This window comes from Pipistrellus hanaki, assembly GCF_964339955.1.
Source record: "Pipistrellus hanaki genome assembly, chromosome: 4".
In the NCBI taxonomy this organism is placed as follows: Eukaryota; Metazoa; Chordata; class Mammalia; order Chiroptera; family Vespertilionidae; genus Pipistrellus; species Pipistrellus hanaki.
Genome location: NC_140506.1, coordinates 27,570,573 through 27,587,076, shown reverse-complemented (window position 1 = coordinate 27,587,076; position 16,504 = coordinate 27,570,573). Strand labels below are relative to the sequence as shown.

Sequence of the window (16,504 nt, the reverse complement as noted above, 5' to 3'; positions counted from 1 at the left end):
ACAACTGAGTAACTTTTGTTTGCATTTTAGATTCTCTAGGCTTGGGGAGTCTAATCTGCATGTCTTATGTCTCAGAGCATGAGAAGACATTATCAGTGGCACAACAGAGGTGCTAAAACCCAGAGGAGCCAAGAGGGCATTGGATTTTTCAGTATGTAAACTATCTCCTTGCCCAAAATTGGCATTTATCTGCAGAGCATTTTTAAAAAGTAAATGTAGCCGAAACCAGTTTGGCTCAATGGATAGAGCATCGGCTTGGGGACTGAAGGGTCCCGGGTTCGATTCCGGTCAAGGGCATGTGCCTTGGTTGCGGGCATATCCCAGTGGGGGGTGTGCAAGAGGCAGCTGATCGATGACTCTCTCTCATCAATGTTTCTAACTCTGTATCTCTCTCCCTTCCTCTCTGTACAAAATCAATAAAATATATTAAAAAAAAGTAAATGTAGCCATAATATTCTGGGAAGGGTGTGAGCAAGCATTATTCTATAAGTAATCTAACTATAAAACACAACATTAGGTCAAAAGTTGTAATAGAGCCGAAACCGGCTTGGCTCAGTGGGTAGAGCGTCGGTCTGTGGACTGAAGGGTCCCAGGTTCGATTCCGGTCAAGAGCATGTACATTGTTTGCGGGCACATCCCCGGTAGGCGGTATGCAGGAGGCAGCTGGTCTATATTTCTCTCTCATCGCTGTTTCTAGCTCTCTATTTCTATCCCTTCCTCTCTGTGGAAAATCAATAAAAAAATTTTTAAAAAAGCTGTAATAGAAATCTCTTCCTAAGTTATCTGTTATGGCCGCATAAATTTTAGTAGAGAGCTGAGGAATAAAGTGCTATGGAGAACATAATGACTTGGTATGAAAATTATTCATTTAATGTCCTGAAATCCTTTTTTTAAATATTTTTTTTGTTAATAAAAAAAAGCAAATGTAGCTGTTCTTATACTGTATGTTAATGTAAAAAATTAACTTGCACTAGAGGAGAGCCTCATCTGTGTCCATTTCACAATAAAAGGGTAGCTATATTATTTAATGTCCATACTTTACTTTCTTTTTTTTCTCTCACTTGCATATTGTGCCTCTCGGTTCTTTCTTCAGTGATATTATTGACTTCTTTTTGTCTTGGTGAAATATTGAAAATGACTCAACTATCCACTAATTGAATGGTTATTACTTGTGTGTATATAATTGTAAAATGAAAATAATGTTGAGAGGCATCTTTTAAGCAGCTTGACTCCTAAATTATCAGGAATAGGTGACTATTCTGTTTTTAAAAGAAAATGTTTCTTTTACACCCTTATATCTTATTTACTCAGATTTCTTTCAGGAGACCAGAATATTACCACAACACTGAATAATATATAAAAATAGAAAAAAAGATTGGAAAGCAATACCCCCAAATATAATTATTTAGAAATATTGACACAAAAAGTGGTTTCTCTCTCCTTCTCTGTATTTTATAATTTTTTCTATATTGTATATCTGTTCATTCCATAATGGGAAAAATAAATTTTATTTGAAGAATGGAGTTTTGCACTTTTCTAATTTCTATCTTCAAATCAATTTCAAACAAACAATACTTTCAATAATGAAAATTTAAACACATGATATACCTCAGTTTTTCATTGTCACCATGTTTATGGACCTCAAGCACTTTGTAGTGGGTTCATTTTCCATTCCTTAATCCCTCTACTGCTTTACAAAATGTAAATATTAGAAAATAATATTTTTATTCTATTGTGTACCATGGATTGCATTTCTGTTCAGATCTTCATGGGAACTCTAGTATACACATGTACACCTGATATCTATTCAGTAACAAGCACAGAATAAGAGCTGAGGTATTTCCAGAGATATGGTTTGACATTGGCTCCCATCCCTCAAATGAAACTGCCTGTTTCAAACTGTTCTTCCAAAATCTTTAGCATAATTGATCTCTATCTAGTGTTTAATTTCCTGTTGGCTTATTGTACAACTCTCTGGGATAATCGCCATCCAGCTTTCCTTTTGAATATGATGAAAATATTTTCGTGACATGTTTTTATATTAATTATGCACAGATTCCCGTCTAGATATATGGAGAATTATAATAATTAGCCAGGTGATTATTTTTCCCAAACCAAAGGACTAAAAGGTGATGGCACTAATTGTAATTCATTCTGAGATGTTTGCTTTTCAAAACTGTTATCACAAAGAAGAAAGCAAGCTTAGAAAATACTTCTTGGAGAAGCCTTCCATAAACAATGCTACTTAACATGTGATTATTCTGTTGAACAAACTCATCAAAATAATTTATTAGAAAGTAATCATAAACTAGAGAAAATAAGCAAGTTTGTTTAGATAGCTTATTTTGATCACTAATCCTTACTAAACACTCTTAGCTATACCAGTACTTTGTTAAATTCCTGTCCATGGTATCCTTGTTTTAGGACATTTAAATGATGAAAGCGTCTGAATGGGAACATGGACATGCTTATGCCAAAAAATAAGAGTAGTGTCTTAATGAGACTGGCTCTGATGTAGTTGGTTATCCAGGGTATAGTATATTTCTTGTGTGTTTATAATCATGAGACACAAATAGAATTGAGAGGAATTTGGCTTATCCCTATTAAGCAGCTTTAACTCCTAAACCATCAGGAATAGACACCTATTCTATTTTTAAAATGCCCCTAGAAAAGGTGTTTCCTCACCACTATATTTAGTTAAGTTTCTTTCGGGAAAGAAGACTAATCCAAATGTGTTTAATAAAAGTTGGGAGGCTGTTAATAAGCTTTATTAATTCAGTTTCTTCTGATTTGAAATGTGAGATAATTAAAGGATTAGCTAAAATTTTATTCAGGAAGGGAAAGTTTATGAAGGGACAATATATCATAAATGAGGCATTGGAGGAATATTTAAGCTACTTTAAAATAATTATTTAAAATAGGTTATTTTAAGAGAGTACTTTAGCAGTGATATATCTAGAATTGCTGCAATTATGAATGATTATTAAAGAGTAATTAGTTTCTACTGTGCAACAATTTTTATTTTGCTTTAAACTTTCTCTAATTTCTAGTGTCTATGGATTTGGTCCCTTTTCTAAAACAATCAGTTCAGATTTATGAGATTTTGTTTTATTTCTGGAATTAAAGAATACTGGAATAAAGGAAATGGAATATCTTGGAGAAAAAATTAAATTTCAGGACAATATTACTATGCTGAATTAGGTTCTACATAAAGAATGCAGATTCTTCTAGAATGAGCCACTTTGGAAAGAGAAGCTAGGGAAGAGTTTTGTTTTTTTCTCCCACTACCAACTAATCACCCTGTTACTCCTCCCCCTGTACTACTGGTCCAGTTAAAGGCAATTGAAATGATCTTTGCTTACATTCCCCCAGCATTCCTTGATTCTATTCTAAATTAAATGTTATAAATAGGTGCTGTGGGGAAATTAGAAGATGAAAACCAAGATAGGATGGCACAATGCATAAAAATCAAATGGGAGCAATAAACAAAGGTGGTTTAACAATAAATGTTTATTTGTATTTTAGAAAAACAAGTAATTGACTAAAGCAAACATAGCATAGCTTACTAATAAAAGCCAAAGTTTTGTGGTAATAAAAATATTTATTAAAAACTGATTGTGGAAAAAGTGAATTTGATTCATACAATGACACTTTGCAAAAGTATTCTTCGTGGTTTTATTTATAATAACCCAAAATGGAAATAATTCAAATATCTTTTAAGAGAATGGATACATTCTTATGTATTCATATGGTATAATACTACATAGCAATAAAAAGGCAAACTACTAATATACACACCAACATGAGTGAATATTAAAAACATGTTGATTGAAAGAAAGGCACAAAATACTATATCTAGTATAATTATAACTATATGAAGTTTAAAAGCAGGCAAAACTAATGTTGATTATAGAAATCAAAATTAAGGTTACAAGGTTGAAAGGGAATATGGGAGCCTTACCTGGTGTCACAAATGTTTTATATCTTGAATTTGGTAATGTTTACTTTGGTCTATGCATATGTACACTTAAGGGTCATGCACTTTGTGTTAACTCTCACTAAAAATGAGCTTGATTACTATTATTTAGTAATATATCATCTTAACTCAGATTGTTAAAATAAAACCAAATCATAAGCCCATCTTTAGTCAAGATATAACAGAATAAGGGCATACTAGGCTATTTTCTAAGATTTGTATATTATATTTTACTCAATAAATGTATTATCTGTCCAGCTCTCTAATTTGATACTGTTTATTAAGATTGATGTTCACATAATGTGTGTTTTTCACCCACTAAAATAAAAAAATAAATATACTAAAATCTCAGTTCAGACAAAAATGTGTCTTATTCGAGGAAGTGCGCCCATTTGACAATTATTTCATTTTCCAGGTGGTTTGGGAACATTCCATGCCTTTCTAAACACAGCTGTTCATGTAGTCATGTATTCCTACTACGGACTATGTGCACTGGGACCAGCCTACCAGAAGTATTTGTGGTGGAAAAAATATCTGACATCATTACAGCTTGTGAGTAATTACTTGTCTTTAAAACAATATATAAAACTAAACTAGAGTCATTAGTTTTCCCTTTGAATTAGGTTATTAACTAAACAAAGAACAAAGTTTACAATACAATAAGGATATGAAGTGCCTGGCCTCTATATGATATCACATGATTATCCTTTCTATCTTATTTAAACTGTTGTCAGGAACATTATTGAAAACAAAGAATATTTGGTAATCAAGAGGTTTAGACAATTAAATAAAAATGTGTATCCATATGCCATCTTTATACTATTTTGTGTATTGCTATAAAACTAGAGGCCCAGTGCATGAAATATATTCATGGGGATTGGGGAGGTCCCTCAGCCCTGCCTGCACCCTCTCTAATCCAGGACCCCTCAGGGGATGTCTGACTGCCGGTTTAGGCCCAATCCCACAGTCAGACATCCCTCTCACAATCTGGGACCACTGGCTCCTAACTGCTCACCTGCCTGCCTGATTGCCCAAACCACTCTGCCTGCTTGATACCCCTAACTGCTCCCCTGTCTGCCTGATCACCCCTAACCGCTTCTGCCTGCCAGCCTGGTAGCCCCTAACTGCCCTCCCTTGCTGGCCTGGTCACCCCTCACCACCTCTGGCTTGGCTCCCACCATGTGGCTTTGTCCAGAAGGACATCCAGATGGATGTCTGGAAGATGTCCAGTCTATGTAGCATATTACCCTTTATTAGTATAGATACACATTTATGAACGAACTAATCTCAAAGTTATGTGAACCTCAGTAGGCATAATATTAAATTAGAAGTTAGAAATGTCATATTCTAGATAAATGATCTTGAGGGGATATAACTTTGAGGGAACCATGAGCCTTCCTGTGTGCCTGCCTACCTAGTCTCATATTTCTAAGTCTATTTCCTCCAACTAGGAAAATACTGTGAGGATTAAAAGTCTACAGTTATTGGTTATATATATATGTGTGTGTGTGTGTGTGTGTGTGTGTGTGTGTGTGTGTATATATATATATATATATATATATATATATATATATATATAATAACCAAACATTAGGAAATGGTGAAATAAATTATTTTCATTTCTATGTTGGAATATTACAAAGTCATAAAAATTATTTAAAATTTCTTTTTAAGCACCCCCCCCATAGCACACATTAGAGCATTGTCCCCAAGTAAACAATGTTCAGAATTGCAGAGGCACTCAATTTAGACCTAATAAGGCTTTCCAAGCATTAATCCTAAAAATACATGGCATACAATTTTTCTGAAGAGTGACCATAGGTTGAGATGCTGATTGCTTTACATTTTATCTTCTATTAAAAGAAAATTTCTATGATCCTCATGTTTCCAGATTTATAGTCTATAATGTAGTGTTATATTCTGACAATAATACTAAAGAGAAAGTATGAATTTAGGTGTAGATAGCCTGTTGAAATTGATATTCTATTAAAATCCTACATCTTGCTAAATGAAGTTTGGCATATTTATATAATGTGTTCTCCCAGGTGAGAGACTGATATTTTAGTCTGTAAGGATATTAAATCAATATCAGAGTATATCCTTGCAGAATTGTTTATTGTATTTTAAATTGGCAATACCCTAAATAACCATTCCCAAGGAAATAGTGCAATACATTATTTTAACTCCTACTTTGGAGTATTATAAAGTCATAAGAATTATTCACAATTGCTTTTTCTTAAAGTATACTTTCTGATTTTAAAATAACATATGCTCATTGGAGAGAAATAGGAACATCAAGATAAGCAAAGAGAAAAAATATATATAATTTCACCACTCAAGGAAAATCAGAGCTGGTATTTTATTTTATTCTTATCTAGCTTTTCTCCTCTATACACATATATGTATACCTTTTGCATGATTTGTATTATACTGCATGTAATATTTTGTATTAAGCTTTTTTTTACTTAACATACTCTTAAATGTTGTAAAGACTCTTTAGAAATGTGGAAAAATACTTATATAGAAAGAAGGATAGATTTTTGTTCATTATTAATATATGTATAACTGATACATGTATTATTCCACATGTATCAGTTATACACAATCATATCTGCATAGAGCATAGAGGATATTGCTTAGGCTTCCTAAAGTTTTGTTTCTTTCTCTGCAAAATGAGATGAATAACTCTCAGGAAAGTCATAGAAGTTCCTTAGGAAACTTTAGGAAAGTCATAGAAGTTCCTTAACATAATACAAGAAAAGTTGATGATGATAATAAAAGAAACTATGTAAAAATCTTGACTGCAGTGATAACTGGATGAATTATGGGTAATTGTTACTTATTTATAGATTTTTACTTTTCTAAAATTTCCACACAACACATGTTGCCTTTTAGTAAGGGAAAATATATTTTAAAAATCTGGATATATTAAGTGTCCTTCTTAAGACTATGTAAATTGTTCTGGAACACAGAGTCTTTGGGCATAACTAAGAAGGTCCCCAATACTGTCTCACTCAGTCTCTGGCAAATAGTATATATTTTTATCTATTAACAGTGGAGGACAAATGGCAGATCTGAGGAATCAGACATGCCTTTGTGCCTACAAAACTGGTGGGGCTCTAATTAGAATATGTTTATTTCCCCAGAAGTGAAATACCTAATCTAACAACAAACTATTTGAAATTGAAACTACCTGAAATAGTAGGCCATAAGGTGGTGGTCCCATGTGCATTTCATCAATCAAAGACTTCCATCAAAGACTTGCAAAACACTTGCCCTGTTGGTTCTCTGAGTAGAAAAGGGCTGCTGTGTTGCCCAGCAACAGGCACATTTGCATAGGTCCTCTGGAGTTGTGCAGTTTGGTGGGACTGAATAGTGGTTCCAAATTCCCATCTGGATTTTAACACCGTTCCACCCACTCTCACTTCCATGGAGGCTAGATTGAAAGACAAAATTCCCTATCCAACAGTAGCTTGGAGGTGGTTGGAGAGTGTTTAAACGTAAGTAGCAAAGAATGCATTAAATAATTGCTCCTTTGTGACTCTTCATATCTGAACAATATTTTTCATTCTTTCATCCGTTAGGTCCAGTTCATTATTGTCACCATCCACATAGGCCAATTCTTTTTCATGGAGGATTGCAAGTACCAGTTTCCAGTCTTTCTGTACATCATTATGAGTTATGGGTGCATCTTTCTGCTGCTCTTTCTCCATTTCTGGTACCGTGCTTACACCAAAGGTCAGAGGCTGCCCAAAACTGTGAAAAATGGAATCTGCAAAAACAAAGATCACTGAAATTCAAGTGCAACCTGAATCTATGAATGAGACTGATATCTTGTCTTCCTTGACAATCAAGTGATATTTCCATGTGCAGTGCATTTTGTATATTTTTCAAAAGCAAGAGCTTGTATTTTTATGATAAGTTATTGGGGTTTCTGATATTTGAGAGCCTATACTCCCAGATAACAGAGTCTCCTGATAATTAGAGCCTAAGGCAGCCCATTTTTCAGCTGCTTTTAAACCTCATCTAAAGGTTTTATTTAATACATTTTGTTACACTAAAAGGATCATGTGAAATAGTACAGTACTTTTCAAAGAAGTTCAGTATAAATGAGAAATATCACTAGATATTTTGAGTACAGACAGAGATCCATGCTGTATAGTGGATTCCTCCTGCCAGGTCTGAAAACCTCTCATGTGGACTTGGGCATTGTAGCTTGTTGACTATACTCAGAAGACACTGTGTTTATTCTAGAGTTAAATTCCCATTCTAAAGAATTAACAAAAAAGAACATTAAGTTAATGTTGGGTAAGTTGTCATGTAGAATCACTAACAATAATTTTTAATGGATCTCTTGAGTAGCTGCCACCAGTTTTGCTGATAAGACTTTCTCACAACCTTTTGTCATATGAAGTGTTTAGAAGTAACACTCCTTTCAAGGGACACATTGATGCACTTAATACTAAGGTTAAGTTAATATTTTGAAAACAGGTGATTTTTTTCTAATGGCTTAATGAGCACTGTGCTATTACTGTCTTTCAACTGTCTTTGTATGTTTCTGGAAAGAGGTGAATTTGTCAATGGAAAAAGTACTGTATAGCCCTAGCCAGTTTGGCTCAGTGGATAGAGCATCAGCCTATGGACCAAAGGGTCCCAGGTTTGATTCCAGTCAAGAGCATGTATCTTGCCCTAACTGGTTTGGCTCAGTGGATAGAGCATTGGCCTGCGGACTGAAAGTTCCCAGGTTCGATTCTGGTCAAGGGCATGTATCTTGGTTGTGGGCACATCCCCGGTAGGAGGTGTGCAGGAGGCAGCTGATCAATGTTTCTCTCTCATCAATGTTTCTGTCTCTCTATCCCCCTTCCTCTCTGTAAAAAAATCAATAAAACATATTTTTTAAAAAAGAGCATGTGCCTTGGTTGCAGGATCCTCCCCGGCTTGGGCCCTGGTCAGGGCTCCTGCAGGAGGCAACCAATCAGGTGTTTCTCTCACATCGATGTTTCTCTCTGTCTTCCCCTGTCTCTTCAATTCTCTCTGAAAATCAATGGGAAAATATCCTCGGCTGAGGATTAACAAAATAAACAAAAAACAAACAAAAAATAAATAAAGGTGATTAAATGTTTGAGAAAAAAAAAAAGAAAAGTACTGTATAGTTCACTGGGAAAAATCTGTTGTCTGTTGTATCATAATGTCACTTTCTTATATGGTCATTGTTTAAAAGATTACCTTGGTTAAATATATATGTAAATGTTAGATATGTAAATGTTCATGTCATTAATATATTGCAGGTATCCTTAAATCATAAATGATTTTAGACTACCCACCACAGTTTCCAGAGATGTGTTAGAATGGCTTATGAAGCAATTGGAGGAAAATGGTGATACAGAGATTATCCAGGGAAGATTTAGTTATATGAATGTTTCTATAAGAGAGAGAGAGAGAGAGACAGACAGACTACATGATCGGTATTGTTATGGATACACTGCATAAAAAATATTTTCTAGACTTATTAACAGCCTGCATTTTTTTCCAAACTTATAAATTATATAAAGAAGGACTAAAATTCATTTTGCAATGTTTTATTTCTTTAAAAATTGCTACTTTCTAAAATTATCTTATTCTTGAACAAATAGATTTTTGTCCAAGAACACTAATATTTGGACATTTAAAATTTTTCCTTATAACTTGTTTGTTCCTGTTATATTTATGTTCAGTTTTTGAAGGACAGCTTATGCTTATATTACTTCAAACCAGAGGTCGCTAACTGGTGGTCCGAGGACCACTGAAGGTCCATGAGGTCTGAATGGTTGGCAACAGCTGGTTTAAGGAAACCATTGGAGCAGTGGTCGCCAACCACTGGTGGTCTGTGAGGTCCGAAAGGTTGGCGGCCGTTGCAAACAACTAGTATTGAAAGGCCTCAGTTATTGTGTAACATGCAGTGATACTTAACTGTACAGCAAAGTCTGAGTGCTTACTCACTGTAAGCTCCTCTAGTTCTGTGTCTTCCCCCAGTCTGTAATCTATACCATGGCCTTTTCACACTTACCCTGTTCATAGGTTATGTGCCTTTAGTGATCTTTAATGACTTCACTTGTTGAAAATGGGGGAAATAAATATTTTTTAAAAAAATAAAGAATAAAGAGCAGGAGAGCAGAGCTAAAAGAAATAGCAGACTTAATTTACTTCTCTGAGAGTCTCAGGATTCCTTAAGTGTTTTCTTGTTTTGGCTTTTCAAATCCAACTTGTGCTAAATAAAAAGGTATGGTTGGTGCTGTCATCTACTAGTACTCATACAATTGCCAAAGACCCCAGTAGGATAAAGACCAAATGCAAGCAAAAATAAAAGAAGATAAAACAGGAGAGTTTGGTTCCTTTCCCTGCACCCTTTCTGGCCTGCTTTGTACGACTGCTGTCAATTGCCCTGCAGTTTTTGAAATGTTTGAGGTGCCTACCAGTTCACAGTAACATGTGATAGAAACACATTCTAAATTATACAAACCGAAGAAACTATGTTACATGAAAAATCACAGATGGCACAAACATTCTTGGTGTAAATATTGGCAGATAAAAATGCATCCACCGGATGCAGAATTTGCACAGTGTTTTTTATTAAAGGACTTTGTGGGTTACAGAGAGTTTCTATTGGGGTTTCATCCCACTTTTCAGGGTTTTATTGCCTTTGGATTTGCTTACCTAACGAAGAGCCCAGTTACAAAATCTGGTTTATGACATAAGTGGCTCTATCAATCCTTGAGAATATTGTAAATAAATATAAATTAAAAATATTAAGTATATAAGGGACATTGCAATTTTCCAGTCTTAATTAGTAGAATTCTTAATTGAGTAGACTACATTGTTACCTAAATTATAAGATTATGAGTTATATTTCTTCATATTAACCCTTATTTTTTCATGTTTTTAAAGACTGTGGAAAACTCTGGCTGTTGTCAAAGTTTTGATTGTGTGTGCGTGTGTATTATAATAAATGTGTTATGTTACATGTACGTGTATGTGTGTACATTATAATATATTTGTTGTATTAAGTGTGTGTGTGTGTGTGTGTGTGTGTGTGTGTGTGTGTATCTTTCATTTGGATCCTAATTGCATATGTTTGCATGGGTAGGTGCTTTTTAACATGAATATTCTTTTAGCCAAAGCATTTTACACATTTGTTGTATACATGCTATGTTCAGACATTAGTGATACAAAAACACCTGTGACATAGTCGGGGCCTCCTAGAGTTTAGCAGCTGACTGGTAGAAGAAATTACGTTATAGGCTAGTATATGATAGTTGCCATCTGAGTGAAAATCCTGTCACTGGGCAAGCAGGGAAGGCTCTGTGAAGGAATTTGAATTTGAGTTCTGTGTTAAAGGTATACCGAATTTCAAAATGGGTGATGGGTTAATGAGGAAGGTGTGCTAAGTAAAACAAAATAACAAAGTGTGGGCCAGGGGAAGGAAAGTATTAGAAAACTTGAGGGAATGGCCAATGAACCAAATCAAAGTGAGGCTTCCTGTAGATGCCCCAGAGAAATGAGGCCAGAAAGGGAGGTGAGCTCTGACCTCTGGTACTGTAGCTGCATCAATTGGGCTGATTCTCCAGACAATGGAAGTATTCAGTGGTTTGTGAGAGAGAAGAGGGGTGATTGAAGTGGGTACCTTAAGAGAAGTCCTCTGGTGGGGTGGGATGGGGTTTTGGGGGGGCATGAGACACTAAAGCAAAGATAAATAAGTTTATTTTAAGGTTCCACCTTAAACATTAACAAAATCTGACTACTGGGCCCTGCTTATGTCATTCCTCGATTTCAGGATTAGTTTCCTATCTGACTCACTGCTTCTGCCCTCACCTTCTTACAATGCATAGTCTAGGTCATATTCAAACATAAATTAAATCATGCCATTCTTACTCAGAAGCCTACAGTAGCATCTGATTTCACCCAGACAAATAAGAAAGAGCCAGAGTTTCTACAGTGGTCTACAAGGTCATCCATGAGCTGTCTCCTACCTGCCATTGTACCTGTGTCCTCACTTGTGACTGCACCCTTGCCTCCCTCTGCTCCACTCACTCTAGCCTCCTTGTGTCCATTGGACCATGCTAAGCATGTTCTTATCGTAGAGCCCTTGGTTTAGCTTTTGACTCTGCTTAAGGGACAATCTGGGACCACTGGCTCCTAACCGCTAGCCAGCTTGATCACCCCTAACCACTTGCCCGCCTGCCTCATTGCTCCTAACCACTCACCTGCCTGCCTGATCACTCTTAACTACCTCTGCCTGCCTGATTACCCCTAACCGCTCGCCTGCCTCCCTGATCACCCCTAACCGCATCTGCCTGCCTGATCACCCCTAATCACTCACCTGTCTGCCTGATCACCCCTAAACACTCACCTGCCTGCCTGATTGCCTCCAACTGCCTCTGCCTCAGCCCCCACCCTTCATCCGGAAGGATGGCCAGAAGGTCATTCAGCTGTCTGGCCTAATTAGCTAATTATGCTTTTATTATTATAGATTAATTTTAGGAGGGAGACAATAGACATAAAGTATTCTCATCTAGGGTGTTATATCAAAGGTACATGCTATCAATATGACTTTACACTGTTGATGTTAACCTTGCTCACCTGTTACTCTTCCCCCCGCCCCTCCTTTATTCTTTGGGAGGGAGTAACTGAACAGATACAATTAAGGATACCCCCTTGAGGGAAAAGTATCTGTATAAATTATTTAGAATTCTTCTATATAGGTAAGTTGCCTATTCTAGTACTTAATCACATATATTGGATCGGCAACTAAGTAATTGCGGATTTTTAAAAGAAAATCAAAGACAATTTTTTCATGGAACTAAATAACTTTATTCTGTAATGTATTGCCCATTTTGATCAATGACCTTTTGCCATCTTTCAGGCAGCATCATAATCCCACGTTCAAAAAACTTCTGGTTTTTATTAGCAAAAAACTGAATCAGGTACGATTTGACATCATCATCATTATTGAAATTTTTACCATTCAAGGAGTTTTGTAAAGATGGAAACAAAAAGTAATCAGATGGTGCAAGGTCAGGACTATATGGTGGATATGGCAAAACATCCCAACCAAGCTCCATTAATTTTTGCCGAGTGACCAAAGATGTGTGTGGCCTTGCATTGTCATGATGGAATACAACACCTTTTCGATTTGTCAATTCGGGCAGCTTTTCTTCAACTGCATTGTTTAATTTCGTTAGTTGTTCAATGTAGACATCAGAATTGATCGTTCGGTTGGGTGGTAAGAGTTCAAAGTAGACAATTCCTTTGTAATCCCACCAAACTGATAACAAAACCTTCTTTTGATGAATATCAGCTTTTGATGTTGTTTGAGTTGGTTCACCTGGCCTGCTCCACGATCTTTTCCGCTTGATATTGTTGTAAACAACCCATTTTTCATTGCCAGTTATCAGTCGTTTTAAAAATGGATCATTTTCATTACGTTTCTTTAGCAAATTGCAGCTGCTAATGTGTTGCGTTAACTGTGATTCTTTCAGTTCGTGAGGAACCCATGTATCGAGTTTTTGAACATAGCTAAGTTGTTTTAAGTGATTTTCAATGCATGTATGTGATACATGAAGCTTCTCTGCAATCTCACGTGTTGTACTGTGACAGTCTGAATTGATTATTGCTTTGATTAGGGCGTCATCAACTTCAACTGGACGACCAGAGCGTTTTTCATCTTTGAGTGAAAAATCACCAGAACGAAATTTGGCAAACCAATTTTGACACTGCCGTTCTTTTAAGGCTTCATCACCATAAACAGCACATAACTTTTTATGAGCTTGCGATGCGTTTTTCCCTTTGCGGAAATAAAAAAGCAAAATATGACGAAAATGTTCCTTTTGATTTTCCATTTTTCAACGAACGCCAAACGAAAACTACAAAACAGATCAAAAAACTTTTTTTATTGATTAACAGCTGAATAGCCAACTATCAAATAACAAAATGTGTTTTACATTTGTACTACGTCTGCAAACTAAAAATTCAACTGAAGCCATATATGTGTGAAACCCGCAATTACTTAGCTGCCGACCCAATATTATTTATATTAGTATGGACTCATGAATACCTATTTTATACTCTGGGTTATAATCCAGTAAAGCTTTATTTCATTACTCACATTTGTATGTCTCCATTAGGAGGTCTTCCTGTGTCACTTTGATATATCCCCACTTACTTTCTGGCACTACAAGATGCTCCAGGCTCATCTTATATATTTCCTGCCCTAATCCTAGAACAGTCGAATCTCCTAGGGGCCCTGGCTCCTTTGGTTGGAGAATGGTATTGGAAACCAAGAGCTGGAATTAGGTGTGCTAATTTCTACTGGAGTATCATTGCTCTGGGCCCTCTCAACTGACAGAGCCAGGAAGATGTGTGTATACTAACCAGAGTATAAACACATATCTAATCTATCTATCTATCTATCTATCTATCTATCTATCTATCTATCTATCTAGAAGCCTAAGTGACCAGACAACCAGTAGCTAATGATGTGCACTGACCATGAGGGGGCAGATGCTCAATGCAGGAGCTGCCCTCTGTCAGTGCACTCCCATAGCCAACCTCCTGCGGCCGGCCAACCACCTGCAGTCCCTTCCCCTGGCTGACCATCCCTGATTGGCCCCAACTGGGCGAGCTGGCCCCAATTGCTGAGAGGGACCCTCACCCATGCACGAATTCATGCACCAGGCCTCTAGTATTTCTATACGTAACTATATCTTATTAAGATAAATGAGTTCATATTGATATCTCCATATTACCTCATGGATCATTTTAGCCTTTGTCTCTTGCTTTATAACTCCAACACTGAGAAACCTGGCTCCCACCATCTGCTATCTATTTACTTAATAGTTCAAATCGAGTATGCATGTATAGTTGTTTCTGAATTGTTAACCCAAACCTCACTTTGTCAGTTACAGTTCTTTTTGTCTTCCATATACAGATTTCTCTTATTTCCAGATTTACTTACCATATTTTCCGGCGTATAAGACGACCCCCTAATTTTACAGTTAAAGCATAGGTTTAGGCGTATATTCGCTGTATAAGACTACCCCCCACTTCCGAGGCAACACCAGTTCTTTTTTTAATAGACCGCCTCTCTGACTCTGGCAGGCTTTTTACTAGAACACAGTGGTCGTCTTATACGCCAGAAAATACAGTAGGTTGCCTTTCTCCCTCATCTTCTTCAATGAGGTTGTTTCATACAGTATTTGTAACACAGTTAGATTCTTTTGTCACATTCTACATTTCATCCTGGAACCTCTCACCTTCTAAACGATTAAAAAATTTTGGCCTTCTTTAAGGTTTACTCCCTGTGCTGTAAAGCTCTTTGAGTTTTGACAAATGCAGGGTGTCATATATCCACCAGTATTATCTGGAACAGTTTCAATGCCCTAAAAGTTCTCTGTGCTTCACAGTTACAAACCTTCCCTGGCCTGAACTCCTGGCATCCACTGTTCTGTCTGCCATGTCCATAGATTTGCCTTTTCCAGAATGTCATATAAATGTAATTATATATTATGTAGCCTTTTTAGATTAGATAGGTCCACTTATAAATATGTATTTAAGATTCCTCCATGTCTTTGTATGGCTTGATAGCTTATTTCTTTTTATTTCTCAATCAGATTTAATTTTTCTTTATCCATTTGCCTATTGAAAGGCATCTTGGTTGCTTCCAGTTTGGGGGTGATTATGAGTAAAGCTGCTATAAACATTCACATGCTGGTTTTTGTGTGGATATAGGCTTGAAAGCATGTGGGTAAATATGTAGGAACACAATTGCTGCAGAGCTCTTTGCAGTGTCGTTCTGGTTTCTGTTCCTTGATAGCCCTGTGGTGTCATGTGGACTGATTGCTTACATTATGGCACCTTTTATCCATATATTTTCCTCACATGTGCACTGTATAACTTTCCAGTTTTCTTCCTTGTACCATTTTGCAAAGTGAATCAAGATAAATGGTTTTCACAATTCCCCTACCCATTGAAGAGTAATCATAGTTGCCAAGAGGGAAAATTTAAACCTGTGATTTTAAGAATATGTGCCAGTTTTATATCTACAGGCAAAGCAGTCTGTCATGCAATTCCTCATTGAAAACACATTTCCTTTGTCATTATTTACTTCTGCCACTGGAGAGCACTTTTGCATAAAACTGCAATATATTTTGTCCTAGTCAAATCAAAGCTGCACCTTAAAGGAGTAGCATCTAATTTTTTGTCCCTGACTACAGGAGGGAAGGGAGCATTTGTTGCTGCTGGATGGTGATGGTGGTGATGGTAGTGATGTGTGCGATTGTCTTTCAGATTTGAGGGACTCCTTTCCTACTTCGATTACTGTGCCAATTTCTTCCTTCTGGGCTACTACTGACTTCCTTGGACTGATTATGCAGGCTCTTTTTGGTCTTCCACCCAAGGGTGGGACATATAAATCTCCCAACTACATAAAACTACTACTTTTGTCATCTGTGACTCACAATCACATTGTCATTTTCATACAGGAGTCTTTGTTAT

The 16,504-nt window shown here is 36.4% G+C and overlaps 1 protein-coding gene across 2 annotated transcripts in view; it reads left to right on the top strand.

The window, feature by feature from the left end:
• ELOVL7 (ELOVL fatty acid elongase 7) overlaps window positions 1-10,970 on the top strand; it is a 76,477-nt gene extending 65,507 nt beyond the window's left edge. For both annotated transcript variants that reach the window (XM_084880618.1, XM_084880619.1), the window contains exons 7-8: window positions 4,392-4,528; window positions 7,561-10,970. In XM_084880618.1, the coding sequence (XP_084736744.1) occupies window positions 4,392-4,528; window positions 7,561-7,770 (347 nt within the window). In that variant the 3' untranslated portion in view covers window positions 7,771-10,970. The remainder of the gene's footprint in view (window positions 1-4,391; window positions 4,529-7,560) is intronic.
• The last annotated feature ends 5,534 nt before the right edge of the window (window positions 10,971-16,504 follow it).